At 42.8% G+C, this 12,347-nt stretch overlaps 1 protein-coding gene across 1 annotated transcript in view; it reads left to right on the forward strand.

The window, feature by feature from the left end:
* The first annotated feature begins 6,044 nt into the window (after positions 1 to 6,044).
* The window catches only part of zgc:110789 (Xan_ur_permease domain-containing protein), a 71,369-nt gene continuing 65,066 nt past the window's right edge, over positions 6,045 to 12,347 (forward strand). Inside the window, exons 1-3 of the mRNA XM_041216183.1 lie at positions 6,045 to 6,096; positions 7,830 to 7,969; positions 11,045 to 11,202. Coding sequence (XP_041072117.1) covers positions 6,045 to 6,096; positions 7,830 to 7,969; positions 11,045 to 11,202 — 350 coding nt within the window. The remainder of the gene's footprint in view (positions 6,097 to 7,829; positions 7,970 to 11,044; positions 11,203 to 12,347) is intronic.

The raw sequence follows: 12,347 nt of genomic DNA on the forward strand, positions 1-12,347 counted from the left end.
CCTTCCTGTTGATGAAGGCACCGGGCTCACCTGCTGGCGTCTTGAAGGCCACATGTGTACAGTCTATTGCATTCTGGACACGGGGAAAGCCAGCAATGGCTGCGAAGCCTCTGGCTCTGTGTCTGACTTGCCTGGTCACAGCGGAAGTGGATGCAGGTCAATGCCCGTCTGAACAGAGCGTCTGTAACCTGCTTGACACAAGTGTGGACAGCTGATTGGGAGACTCCGCAAAGATCACCTGCCGAGACCTGGAAGGAGCCAGAGGCATAGAAGTGGAGGGCAACTGTGAGCTTCAGAACCGCTGGCATGGGGTGTCCACCCTCACAGTTAGGGGAGATCTCAGGGCCAATCATCTGACAGATATAGTTGACTGTGTCCCTTGACAGTCGGAGCTCCTTCAGCACTGCACCTCAGACATATTGAGGTAGCTGCTTCACCACCTGTATACCCTGGCAGCAGGATAGTGGCATCTTCCACAGCACCTTCCACCTTGGACAACCTCTTGACCCTGCGCCGCTTGTGCCTGCGCCTGGTCTCCCAAAGGTGGCTCCCCTGGAGGCTGATTGTCCAGTCCTGGCCTCCTCTTTATTCCAACCCCGCTTCCTCCTCAGAGGAGCTGCCTCCAGTGGAGAGGTCAGAACCCATACCCCCAGGCTAAATGGAGGTCTCCAGAAAGCTGCAGGCCCGATAAAGATTACTGTCTGCAGACTGGCGAGCTGAAGATTCAAAGTACACAAAAAGGTCTTGGAAATTGATCTGAGCTGCTAACAATCACACAGGCAAATTTAAAACACTTTCTGCATTAAATACTTCAGATAAAACATGAACAGCCCCTTTGAGCCCACATATCCCACCCATGGATGAGATTTGTTAAAAAATCAGTTACCCGCCTGCCCATTGCGCCCATGCGCCGAGGTGAAGATCACACGGGCTCCTCAAAATCGGCATCGATTGCCGAGTTAAGGGCCTTAACAAGGCCTTTAATTAATGGCGGGCACACATCGCTCTTCATAGCACGCCCCCCCCAGCTAAATATCACGATGCCGCGCGCTGACATCGGGACGCTCGCCCGACGTCAGCGTGCGACATTTTAAGCGCTGATGTGTGGGCTCCACCACCCGCGCATCAGCCGTAAAATTCCGCCCGTTAACTCTATTTCTCTCTCCGCAGATGCTGCCAGGCCTGTTATTTTCTGTTATTATTTTCCTACTAGTGGGACCAGGAGCAGCAGGGGTGTTCGTTCAAGCTCCAGATGGAAAGTTTAGACCTCCTTTGTCCCAATTCCCTCTCTTCCCAAAACCATTGGATGCTGCGGGAATCCCTGTCTCCTCACACTCAACCTGACGATAGCGGAAAAGAAATTATTCCACCTGCACAGTTTCCCACCAGATCCCTGCTGTGAGTAAAATCTGCATCCCATCGCAGCGTAGGTAACTGAGAGAGTATCACATGAAGAATAAATGATGGCTGGAATGATGTAAGCTGAATAAACTAGCAGGTGAAGAGGAAAGATTAACTCCATGGATCAACGACAATAACTTGCATTTTCAGCTGATTGCTAACAGTTTACTTAATAGTCTGCAAAACTGGCATAAGATTACATGGATAAGACAACTCAAATACGAGGAGCACCTTCCTTTCTGTAATATTAACCCTCAATGCCACCATCATTTGAAATAAGCATTTTGGGCAGAAGTTTACATTCGGGGTGTGCGGGTGACCGCCCGACACGCCGGGACATAAGAGTGTGCATCCTGATGTCATCGCGAAGTCACATGATATTTCATTTGGCAGGCGCATGCCGGGGTCGCTGCGTGCCCGCCGATAATTGAAAGGCCTATAAAGGCCAATAACCAGGTGATTAACCTGAATTTTACGCTGCCCGTCTGCGAGCAGGCAAAAAGACCAAGTGGCCTTTACGTTTCTCAGGAAACCTCATCCACAAGCGGGATGAGGTTCCCTGAAGCTACTACAAATTAAATAAAAAGTTTCATTTGAACTTAAAAACATGTCCCATCTCATGTGACACAGTCACATGGGGGGTGGGGGGGTGGGGGGACATGTTTCATTGAATTTTTCTGCTCTTTATTAATTTTTTCAAAAAGCGCTTCAACCTCCCTGAGGCAGCTCCGTGCCTCAGGGAGACTGACTCAGGGAGACTGAAGCCGTCTTTCGCGTGCACGCGCAAACTGCGTAGTAAGCCCGGCTCTCTCTCCTATCCCCCCAGCCCGCACAGGAGCACTACCGTTCACGATCCATGCAGGGCGGGCCTTTATTGGCCCACCCGCGTGAAATCACGGTGCGGAGCCAATCGTGGGCAGCAGTCGCCTTCATGACCGTTCCCACCGAGCCTGTCCGACAAATGGAAAATCTTGGCCTTTGAAAACTAAACACTTTAGACGATAAATTGTTTTTGGGGCTGGATTAGTGCTCGCAGCAAGGACCCAATTACCTGGGTGCCATTACGGTGAAAAGTTGATCCTCATACCTAATTGACACGTGATGGGTGAACTGTCAGTTCTACTTACACTGTCTATTAGCAGCTCACTTAATGGGAGTCTCTGACATGGCTTAAATGGGGAGGTGCAATTTGGCTGTTGGACATTAACAATTGATACATAGATTTGAAAAATGCCGGAAGCAGCTTCTATGAGGACCCCAGGTACCCAGATGCTGCACTGGAGCATGTACAGGTGGTCCACTCGACTGAGGTGTTCTTTCTGCTAGGATGGCAGGAGGAGAGGGTGAAGGGCCTTCAGGCAGATGACCAAGCAATAGCTGCAGAAGGTGGCAGAGGTCAATGCCAGCATCACTGCAACCAGAACTTGGCCACACTTCCTGTGCATCTTTGTGTCTGGCAATCAGTGACATTGATCATTTCTGAACTTATATTGCATCCAATAAACAGGATAAACAAGGTAAAAATTCAACCTTTTAAATTTTCCTTATCAAATCATTTCATTTTTCTTTCTATGCTCTCTTCTTAATCATCCTAGCTTTCCCTTATTTTTAATATTTTAGCTTTAGTTTCACTTATTGCTATTTACGACAATATCATTCCATCTCTTCTAAACATTTTAAAATACAAAATAACTTTTTGGGTGAGAGTAAGTTTAAGAACAGTTGGTTTTCTGGGCAATTATAAGACAAAAGTCTCAAGGTTGATATGGCTACAATATTGGCACAGCCAATAGTTGTTAAAGTGATTGTACTATTGAACTTGTTGGTAGGTCCTGGACTCCAACAGCAGCTCAAAGAATAAATTTGTCTACATTAATTAGACAGAGCTCAGTGAAGTCGACAACAGTCTCCATGGTCAGCTCTCCTACATAGCAAGAATGGTGCAATCAGAACATTTTAGCCAATCCATGAGCCAACCTGGTAGTTTAGCTGAGATCTTTGTTAACAACAGCCTCTGATGCACAATCGCAATTTTATTTCAGCACTGACACTTGAAGAAACTCAGCATCATTACAGGAAAAGAAACAAAAATCAGTTGTGGTGTGAAATGAGCTGCTGATTTGCTATCGGTCTATATACTACTGGCATTCACAATTTCATCTCTGCTGTCCCACAAATGCTGCATCAGTAACAAAAATGCACTTGACTTAAGTTCAGCTTGCCGAAGAGAGGAGTGAGCTATATCCATGACCTATCAAACCATCAAGCGGGTGAGTTCACAACTTTGACTGTCCACAAACTTCCAAACATCAGCTTTGACTGAAGTAATTAGAAAAATCTTCTTCTTAGCAACGCAACTAAAAAGGAGCCTGCAAGCTACTTTTCAGCAGTTACAGGCAGGGAAATCCTTTGTGTCCCACCTTCTTTTGTGGCGCTTATAGCATGAGTTCACCCGGGACAATCCCATAAATATCTTTAAGATGGACGTAGAACATGAATAGCAGGAAGAGGAGTTGCACAGGATAAGATTACATTGAAGGAGAAGAAGACTAATAAGGAGATACCTTTCCACTAGGCCATCCAGATCTCATTATTCCCCAGTAATGTCACAGAAGAGGTCTGCATTAGAAAGCAATGGTTCAGTAAAGAGACGTAGAAAGAACTTTGATCCCTGATGCAAATTGACTCCAACAATCTTGTCCAAAACATAAAACAAGGAACAGGCTTTCTTCATAATGGATTTCATAAAGTGGTTCTTATATTTTTACAGTAAGTGTTTATTTTTATCATTCTGTCTACCCCAGTACCTTACTATGCTGTTTTTGAAATTATCCTAAAGCTGCTGCAGAGGGCCAGGGGCACCAGCAGTCTTCGGTTGCACTGTGGTATCACAGGGCTTCTGAGTCCAGAGAGAACCCTTCAACAGATAATCACCATTGAAGATGTGAGAGCAGTCACCCAACTACTGGAATTCTCTGCCCCATAGAGTTGTGGAGGCTAGATCACTGAAAGTTTTTAAAAGAGGAGGTTTTTGAAATATTGGGGAGTTGAGGACCACGGGGAGCTGGCAAGAAAGAGGTGTTGAGGCCTGGGACAGATCAGCCATGATCTCATTGAATGGCGGGACAGGGTTGAGGGGCCGAGTGGCCTTTTCCTGCTCCTATTTCTTATGTTCTTGTGAGGTATCTGAGGAGGCTGCTTCAAAAAGTAACATGAGCTACCATCTGGAGAGAGGATGGCTTCGTGAAGATGGATCCTCATTTGTGCTAGGTCATGGACCTGAGCACTGACTTATCAATGGAAGACTGATCAACAGATATACTAGCATTGTATCTATTAGATTTTTCACACCCTGAAACACCAACACAGAAACAAAATTTAACTCTCCCTAAAATAAGCTGCTGTGTAGGGAACAATTTGAAGAAAAGTAACTACCTGGTTTTGCAATTGGTCTCTTGAGATTAATGCTATAGGAACCTACAAGACTTGGATTGGTTCACTTGTTTGCTGCTCCTGAACCTTCTATGAAAAACAGCCTTTAAGTTGTCATTCTCCTGTTTGAACGTAAAATCTGGTTACAGGTGAAAAACTTCAGAAATACATCTTCTCCCTGGCTTAGCACAGAAATCACTTCCCAGTGAAATACTGATTTTTCAGTCAGAATGACTTGTGATTCAGAGTCTAAAGAAGATGGCATCTTTCCAGGTTAACAAAGTAATATAGGAATGTCCATGTGATGTATAACATGTATACGCATTTACTTCGGTGCCAGATATGGCTTCAGGTCATTATTCCATCATAATTTTTCCAGGCAATATAGTGAAATTGTTGTCTGCTTGTTCCTGTGCTTGAATTTTATGGATGTACAGACAGAAGGGAGGCAGTAAGGGCAATAGCAGGAATTTAAGTAACAGCGAGGGTGGTGTACAAATTTCAGGCCTGAACCTACTTCCCTGATGTATTGGGTAGGTTTTCAACCTAGGTTTTCTCAGGTACAAAATTGGTGCTGTGGATTCGCTGGACAAACTTTCATTTCCACCAGGTTGAAAAATGTCCTAATTTTTCTGACCTTCTCTCTGAATTTCTGCTAAGCTGTCACTCCCGCTGCTTTTATCTACGTAGCAATTTATTTTAATGATTGTAATAATGCCACTTTATAGCCCTGTGCAGTAAGCATTTCATTTTTATTTTGCATTATGAAAGAAGGAGTGGCTTATATGATACATGTGAGTGTCATTGCATAGCAGGTTTAATCTATTACAGTGAGCTGAGTGCTTATGAGCTGCAGCTCTGTTCAAATCAGTGAGGTTCAATGTTTAATCAGACTTTACACTCAATACTTGTTTGCTGTGTTTGGGCTGTACTTTTTCAGGCTATTACTGCAAATTTTAGTCAGTCCTTTCACTTTTCTGCACTCTCACAGGAATGATGGTCTTTACCTGGAGAACTATAGGGAGTAACTTTTTTGTGAGCAAGTATCTCCAGGCGTGGAACAATATTTTTTAAAAAAGAAACTTTATCACAAATTTTAGTCCGGTCCTATGTCACTCCCTGAGATTATCTGGGATTAAATGTTTGCTGCCTGTCCTTCTGAAAGAATTGCTTGTGGGCATTTTCAATTGTACAGACGGGTCTAACTTGTGATGTCTTCAGAGAAAGAAGTCAACGGGCTAGATAATTATGGATATATAGTAAGTATCAGTTGTTTTCTGAGATAATGAGTTTGTTTTTCACATTGTTAATTCAATTAAGTTCCATTAAATATTAACAAAAAGTAAGAAAAATATGTGTGCTAATTGATGAACTATGTAATCGTGGCTCATTTGTATTGAAACATGATTTCTTTGCTAGCTGTTAGGGTTAGTCATCCAAATTTCCTTTTATGTTAGTATGAGAATCCATACATTTGAAAGTATGCTCTCCTTAACCCTTTCCCAGTGATCCTGTCCCACATGTACTAAGCATGGTTAAGAAAGCAGGAGGGTTTCCTGGTATGCACCAATCCTTTGATCCACTCCAATCCTAATAAACTTACAAAATAAAATGCTGGATACGTGGTTGCATCCAGCCACGAGGACATTATTCACATACTAGCCATCAAGTCACAGGCCTTGTTTAATGTTGCCTTGCAACTACAGGCACACAAAAGGAGATTGTTTTCCTTCCTTAGTTCAATGTCTGGGGAAGGTTTATACCAGAAATAGATGTATTACCTATCACAGGGTTTTTGTTTTGTAATTGTGGAGCTGATAAATGAGGCAATTGTTCTGTAAATCGTGTCATGTTTCAAGTTTCTGTTAACAAAGCACTTTCTGTGCAGTATCCTACACATTACCAAATGGCAGCTCCTAAGTTGCTTGATGTTGCAGACTCTATCTCGTAGATCTCTTTTCTTTCAGCTTCTTCAGAGAATCAGCTTTAATATGCATTCTCCGGGTTATCACTCAGCCATAGTAAAAGGAAAATACTCCAGGTGCTGAAAATCTGAAACTAGCAACAAAAAAATACTGGATAAGCTCAGCAAGTCAGGCAGCATCTGTGGAGAGAAACAGAATTATCATTTCAGGTCGAGATAACCTTTCCTCAGAACACAGAATTCTGATGAAATATCATCTCCACCAGAAACATTCACTCTGTTTCTCTCCACAGATGCTGCCTGACCTGCTGAGTATTTCCAGCACTTTTGTCTTTACTTTACTCAGCTACATTGATCAGGGGATGAGGCAGCCTCCAGCTATACTGAGTTTCATGACCTCAGCCAGGGCAACCTGGGAATGCCAGATTTGTCTTCAATGCCACTGGCTGGCATGGTAAAAAAGGTAGAACTAATGCTCATGAATACTTTCTAATGACTTGCGCCAGAAAGTGTGCATGTACAATGTGAGGGAGGAATGGGCTGTGCTGCACTCTACCATTTAAAAGCCCACCCAGTCTGATTGCCAAGATTCAAGCATGAGAATGGCTTCTTAGGTATGGTACTAAGGATAGGTGACACTGTGAAACTGTATCCCAGTCTGGATCCTTGCCTTCAGGAAAGGAGGGTAGAGAATGGGTGGAGGGTCATACCCTGAAATTAGTTTACTCTGTTATTTCAAATAGGCAGCAGAATTTTAAAGTGCTATATCTGTGCAACAAAAATAAGGTTTGCAGTGATAACTGAATTATATCTAAAATCAAACACTTGGCACTTCTACAGTCAGCCTGTGCTCCAAACCAAATTCTGATACACCCAGTAACTAATTATCTTACCCAGCTGATTAAATCTTTTGCATGTTGCTCAATTTCTTTTCTGCAAAGCCTACATGGCAAAAATGTTAAATATTAAGTCAAAAAGGACGTGAGACAAGTAGTTTTAATGTAGAGCACTTTTAAATTAATTTCAGTTGTTTTGCCGGAGTATTCATTTTTAATTATGATTTAGAATGAAGATGGATGCACTCATTACACCAGCACACCGGATAATATGGAGGACAACAATCTTTCTTCACCTAAGGAGAGCATAAAAAAGATGACATACTATGTCACTGATGTTCCTCCCTGGTATTTATGCATACTTCTTGGTGCTCAGGTAAGAAACAGAGGGAGGCAATAAGACAGCCAAAGCATGGAAAAAATATATTTTACCTTCCATGTGCTCAGGTTTATTGTATCTGTGGTGTGTACCATCTATAGGGTGCACTGCAGCAGCTTGTCGAGACTTTTCTGCCAGCACCCCAAAAACATATGGGGTAGAATTTTCCCCTGTTAGGGGGGGTTGTGTGCAGGCGGGCAAGGGTGGGCACGGATCTGATGGTGGCGCTCCTGATCAGCTGGGCGCCACCATTTTACGTGGACTGGTCATTTAAGGCCCGCCCAGCATAATGTGCACCTGGAAGCGCTGAGCGCTCCCTGTGCAGGCGGGGGTGGGTTCCTGGAGTCAGGAGTGCGCTCTTTGGCGCATACGCATGAAAGTGTGCAGGAATCCCCCGAGGCATAGGGATCCCTCAGGGAGGTTAGTTTTAAGTTTTAACAGTTCAATAAAGTGTTGGAAAAATTTTATGACATGTCCCCTCATGAGAAACTGTCACTTAAGCTGGGACACGTGCATTAATTTCAATAAAAAATTTTTGAGAAAATTTAAAATCATTCATGAAACCTCATCCTGCCCGTGGATAAGATTCCATGAAAAATGCAAAGGCCACCTGGGCTCTTAGCCTGCCTGCCAACCTTAAGGTTAGATGGGCAGCTCCTTAAATTATTTTAATTGTTAGTTAAATGGCCGAACTGAAAATCCAAATGACGCATGGTGACGTTGGGATGCACGCCCAACGTCACCCCGTGTCATTTTACCCACCCCCGCTCGCCAAGCCGAGGATTCTCCCCATAACCTTTGCCATCTATGACAAAAACATCAGGTGCATGGGAAAACTATCACCTCCAAGTTCCCCTCTAGCCATGCACCATCCTGACCTGGGCTTATTTCACCATTCCATCATTGTTGGTGGTTTAAAATCCTGGAACTTCTTCTCTAATACCACTAATAGTGGGTATACTGACACCAGGCTGTCTGCTGCAGTGGTTCAAGAAGGCAGTTCACGACCACCTTTTTGAGAGCTTCTAGGTGTTGGCAATAAGTACCTGTCTTGCCATCGATGTCAATAACTAAATAAAATAAAGATGTCACAACTAATGAATTATTTATGAAGTATAGTTACTGTTGTTAAAGAGGTAAATATGGTAACCTATTTACATATAGCTAAATCCAAGAAAAAGCATTTTGGGTAATGATCAACTAATGTTTTTACTGTTTTGGTTGATGAATAGCTGTTGGCTAGGACATTGTTTGCTTTTTGAGTAATGCCACTAGATATCTTAGATCCATTTAAACATCTGCGAACAATGCACAAGGTCCCTCAATATTGCACTGAAATTCTAGCCTCAATTATGCGCACAAGGTCATGGTGGAACTCTGATAGAGAATAAAACAGGGAGGGGAAAATAAAGAAAGAGAAGGAAAGAAAATGCAAAGGAGGCTGAATGTCAACTGGCTGTTCAATCGCAGGGGCATCAATGCCCAAATCTATTCTTTTCTCACTTAATATTTAACCACACACGTCTGGATTTTCTGTGAGGTTTCTCCCAATCTCATGCCATATCTTTTGGTGGAGGTTTAGTGGAAACGGCAAAAATACCGTGAACAACTGATTCTCCAAGGGCAGGATATTCCCCCCCGTTATGGGGGGGAAGTTGAAGTCTGGGCACACAAGAGACACGCCTCCAATCGGTGCCCCCGATCAGGGGCACGCTGCCATTTTATCTGGGTGGGCCAATTAAGGCCCACCCAGCATGACATCCACACAGAAGCGCTGAGAACTCCCTGTACGGGCAGTGGGGGGGTGAATCCCTAAACCTGAGAGTGTGCTCTTTCATGCATGCGCACGTAAGAGCGCACTCATCCCCATGAGGCTAAAGTGCTGCTACTGTCAAAAATATTAAAAATAGAGAAAAAAATATCCCTGATTTGTTCCCTCATGTGATACCATCACACGAGTTGGGACATGTCCAAAACTTTTTAAAAAAACTTTAATTAAATCTTTTAAACCTACAGGAAACCTCATCCCGCCGTGGATGAGGTTTCATGCTTTTTCTGAAGCCCACCAGGGCTCCTGGCCTGCCTGCCAACCTTAAGTTTGGCCGGGCACGTCCATTAATTAGCTTAATGACTCTGTTAATGGCCTCAATTGGCCATTGACGGGTCGGCGGGCACACAGTTGATTTTGCTGCGCCCTCGCCTACCTGAAAATTTAAATGCGGTGCGGTGACTTCGGGAGTTCCACCCTATGTCACCACGTGTCATTTTATGCATTGGCAAGCTGGCCCCGCCCCCGCTTGCCGACGGGAAAATCCTGCCCCAAGTTTTCCACCAATCTTTCATGGAAGTTATTGTTGGGCATTCGGAAAACCTGATGGGAATTCTCCCTCACAAAATTTTACATCAATGGTTAGTAGATAGTGGTAAGAAGCAGTTAATCTTCCTCTCTCTGTGCTGGCATTTTGGAGAAGGGGCAGACAAAATTAAGAACTGTATCTCCACAAATTATGCTGTGACATTTTACAATGTTTAATGACAAATAGATGAAATAAAGGTTTTCCTTGCAAATTTTACAAGGGACAATGTTCCTTCAATATTAACTAAAGAAGGAAGAAAGAGACAAAGTCACTCATCATTAATAATTTTAAAGAAAATCGAAAACAAGCCTGTTTTAAATTCTTTGTTTTTGAATAGCAGCTGTTAGTGATGATTCTGCTTTCTCAGTTACACCTCCTCTAGAACCATGTTTTGTTTCTTGACTTGTTGCATTATCATCTTCTTATGCCTTGCACCATTATCCCTTTTGCCGTTTAATCTGTCATGCCTCTTATCCTGTCATGGACTTTTCCTTTTGTTCTTTCCTCCTAATTTGCTGCCTCTGTACTTGCTTAAAGCCTGTTACATTTCTAACTTTCTCCAGTTCGGACAAAAGATCATTGACTTGAAAGCTTAACTGTTCTCTCCACAGACGCTGATTTTGTTGAGTATTTCCAGCATTTTCTGTTCTTATTTCTAGAATCCATGGTATTTTGCTTCTGATTAACAATCTGTTTGTAATGAAATTTTCCCCAGCATTATCTGACTGCTTTGGGCGGTACTGTAGCCATCCCCCTCCTTTTGTCTCGAGAGCTCTGCTTGCAACATGACCATGTCACCCAAAGCTACCTTATCAGCACTATATTCTTTGTGTCAGGAATGTGTACGCTACTTCAAGTTCTTTTCGGAGTCAGGTAAGACAGCAACAGATTGTAATCTTTACCTGTGTCAAACAATCAAAACTAATCTTTGTCTAATTTGTCACCACAGTTTCCATAACAAGTGGCAGAGAGCCATTCAGTCTTAGACTGTCAAAACATTAGAATGTTAGCCTTTATATCTTAGAGCTCCAGATTACAAAAAGGTAATAAGTTATGCTACATCAATACAAAGCCATAGTTAGACCAAACCTGAAGAGTGAGTTCCATTCTGGACTCACATCTTAGGAAAGGCAATTGACTTTGGAAGCATAGATTTACCAGAATGATGCTCCAAAGTTTGGATTACAAGGAGAGATTACACAAACCAGGGTTGTATTCCCTGAAACGGAAATGGCGAAGGGGTGAGATGATCGACATTTTCAAGTTAATAAAGAATAAGGTAGGGAAAAGCTATTTCCATTGGAAAATGAGTCTATGAGTAGGGGGCGTATTCTCAAAATTAGAACCAAGTTTTAAGCCGAGAAGTTAGGAAATGAGAGTTTAAGAGTGGCAGAAGTATGGAACTGTCTGCCACAAAAAGCAATAGATACTAGCTCAATTAATAATTTGAAATCTGAGATTGATAGAATTTTGCTAAACAAAGGTATAACAGGATATGGAGCCAAGGCAGGTAGGTGCAGTTAAGAAACAGATCAGCCAAAATCTCACTGAATTGTGAGGCAGGCTGAATTGCCTAATCCTGTTCCCATATTCCTAGTCATGATTGGTTGGGAACATTTTTAAAATATACAATGCCAAACAATTCAGAAGTTTTTTCTATCAGTGTTGATATGTTCAATATTTTTTTCATAACTTGTCATATTAACATCAATAATTTCCAGTGAATTATCAGGTACAGTGCCAGCAAGATTGGGTCTAGCCAACAGTTGGACCTAACCTAATCTATAACAGTTATTGTACATTGACCTTGCACTGATATTGCAGTGGGAGTGCCTGATATTCCTGAATTTGGAAATTTTACAGCTGTTTGGCATTGATTTAGAAATTTATGAGTCTCTTGTATCCCCACTAGTTTTGGTGGGCACAGACAATGTGCCAACAGGGCACCTGCTAACTTTAAATAAACAGGGAGCCTCTCAGATTCCCAGATAGTTTGGTGGGGTCAACAGCAGATGTCG

Source organism: Carcharodon carcharias, chromosome 21, assembly GCF_017639515.1.
Source record: "Carcharodon carcharias isolate sCarCar2 chromosome 21, sCarCar2.pri, whole genome shotgun sequence".
Lineage (NCBI taxonomy): Eukaryota > Metazoa > Chordata > Chondrichthyes > Lamniformes > Lamnidae > Carcharodon > Carcharodon carcharias.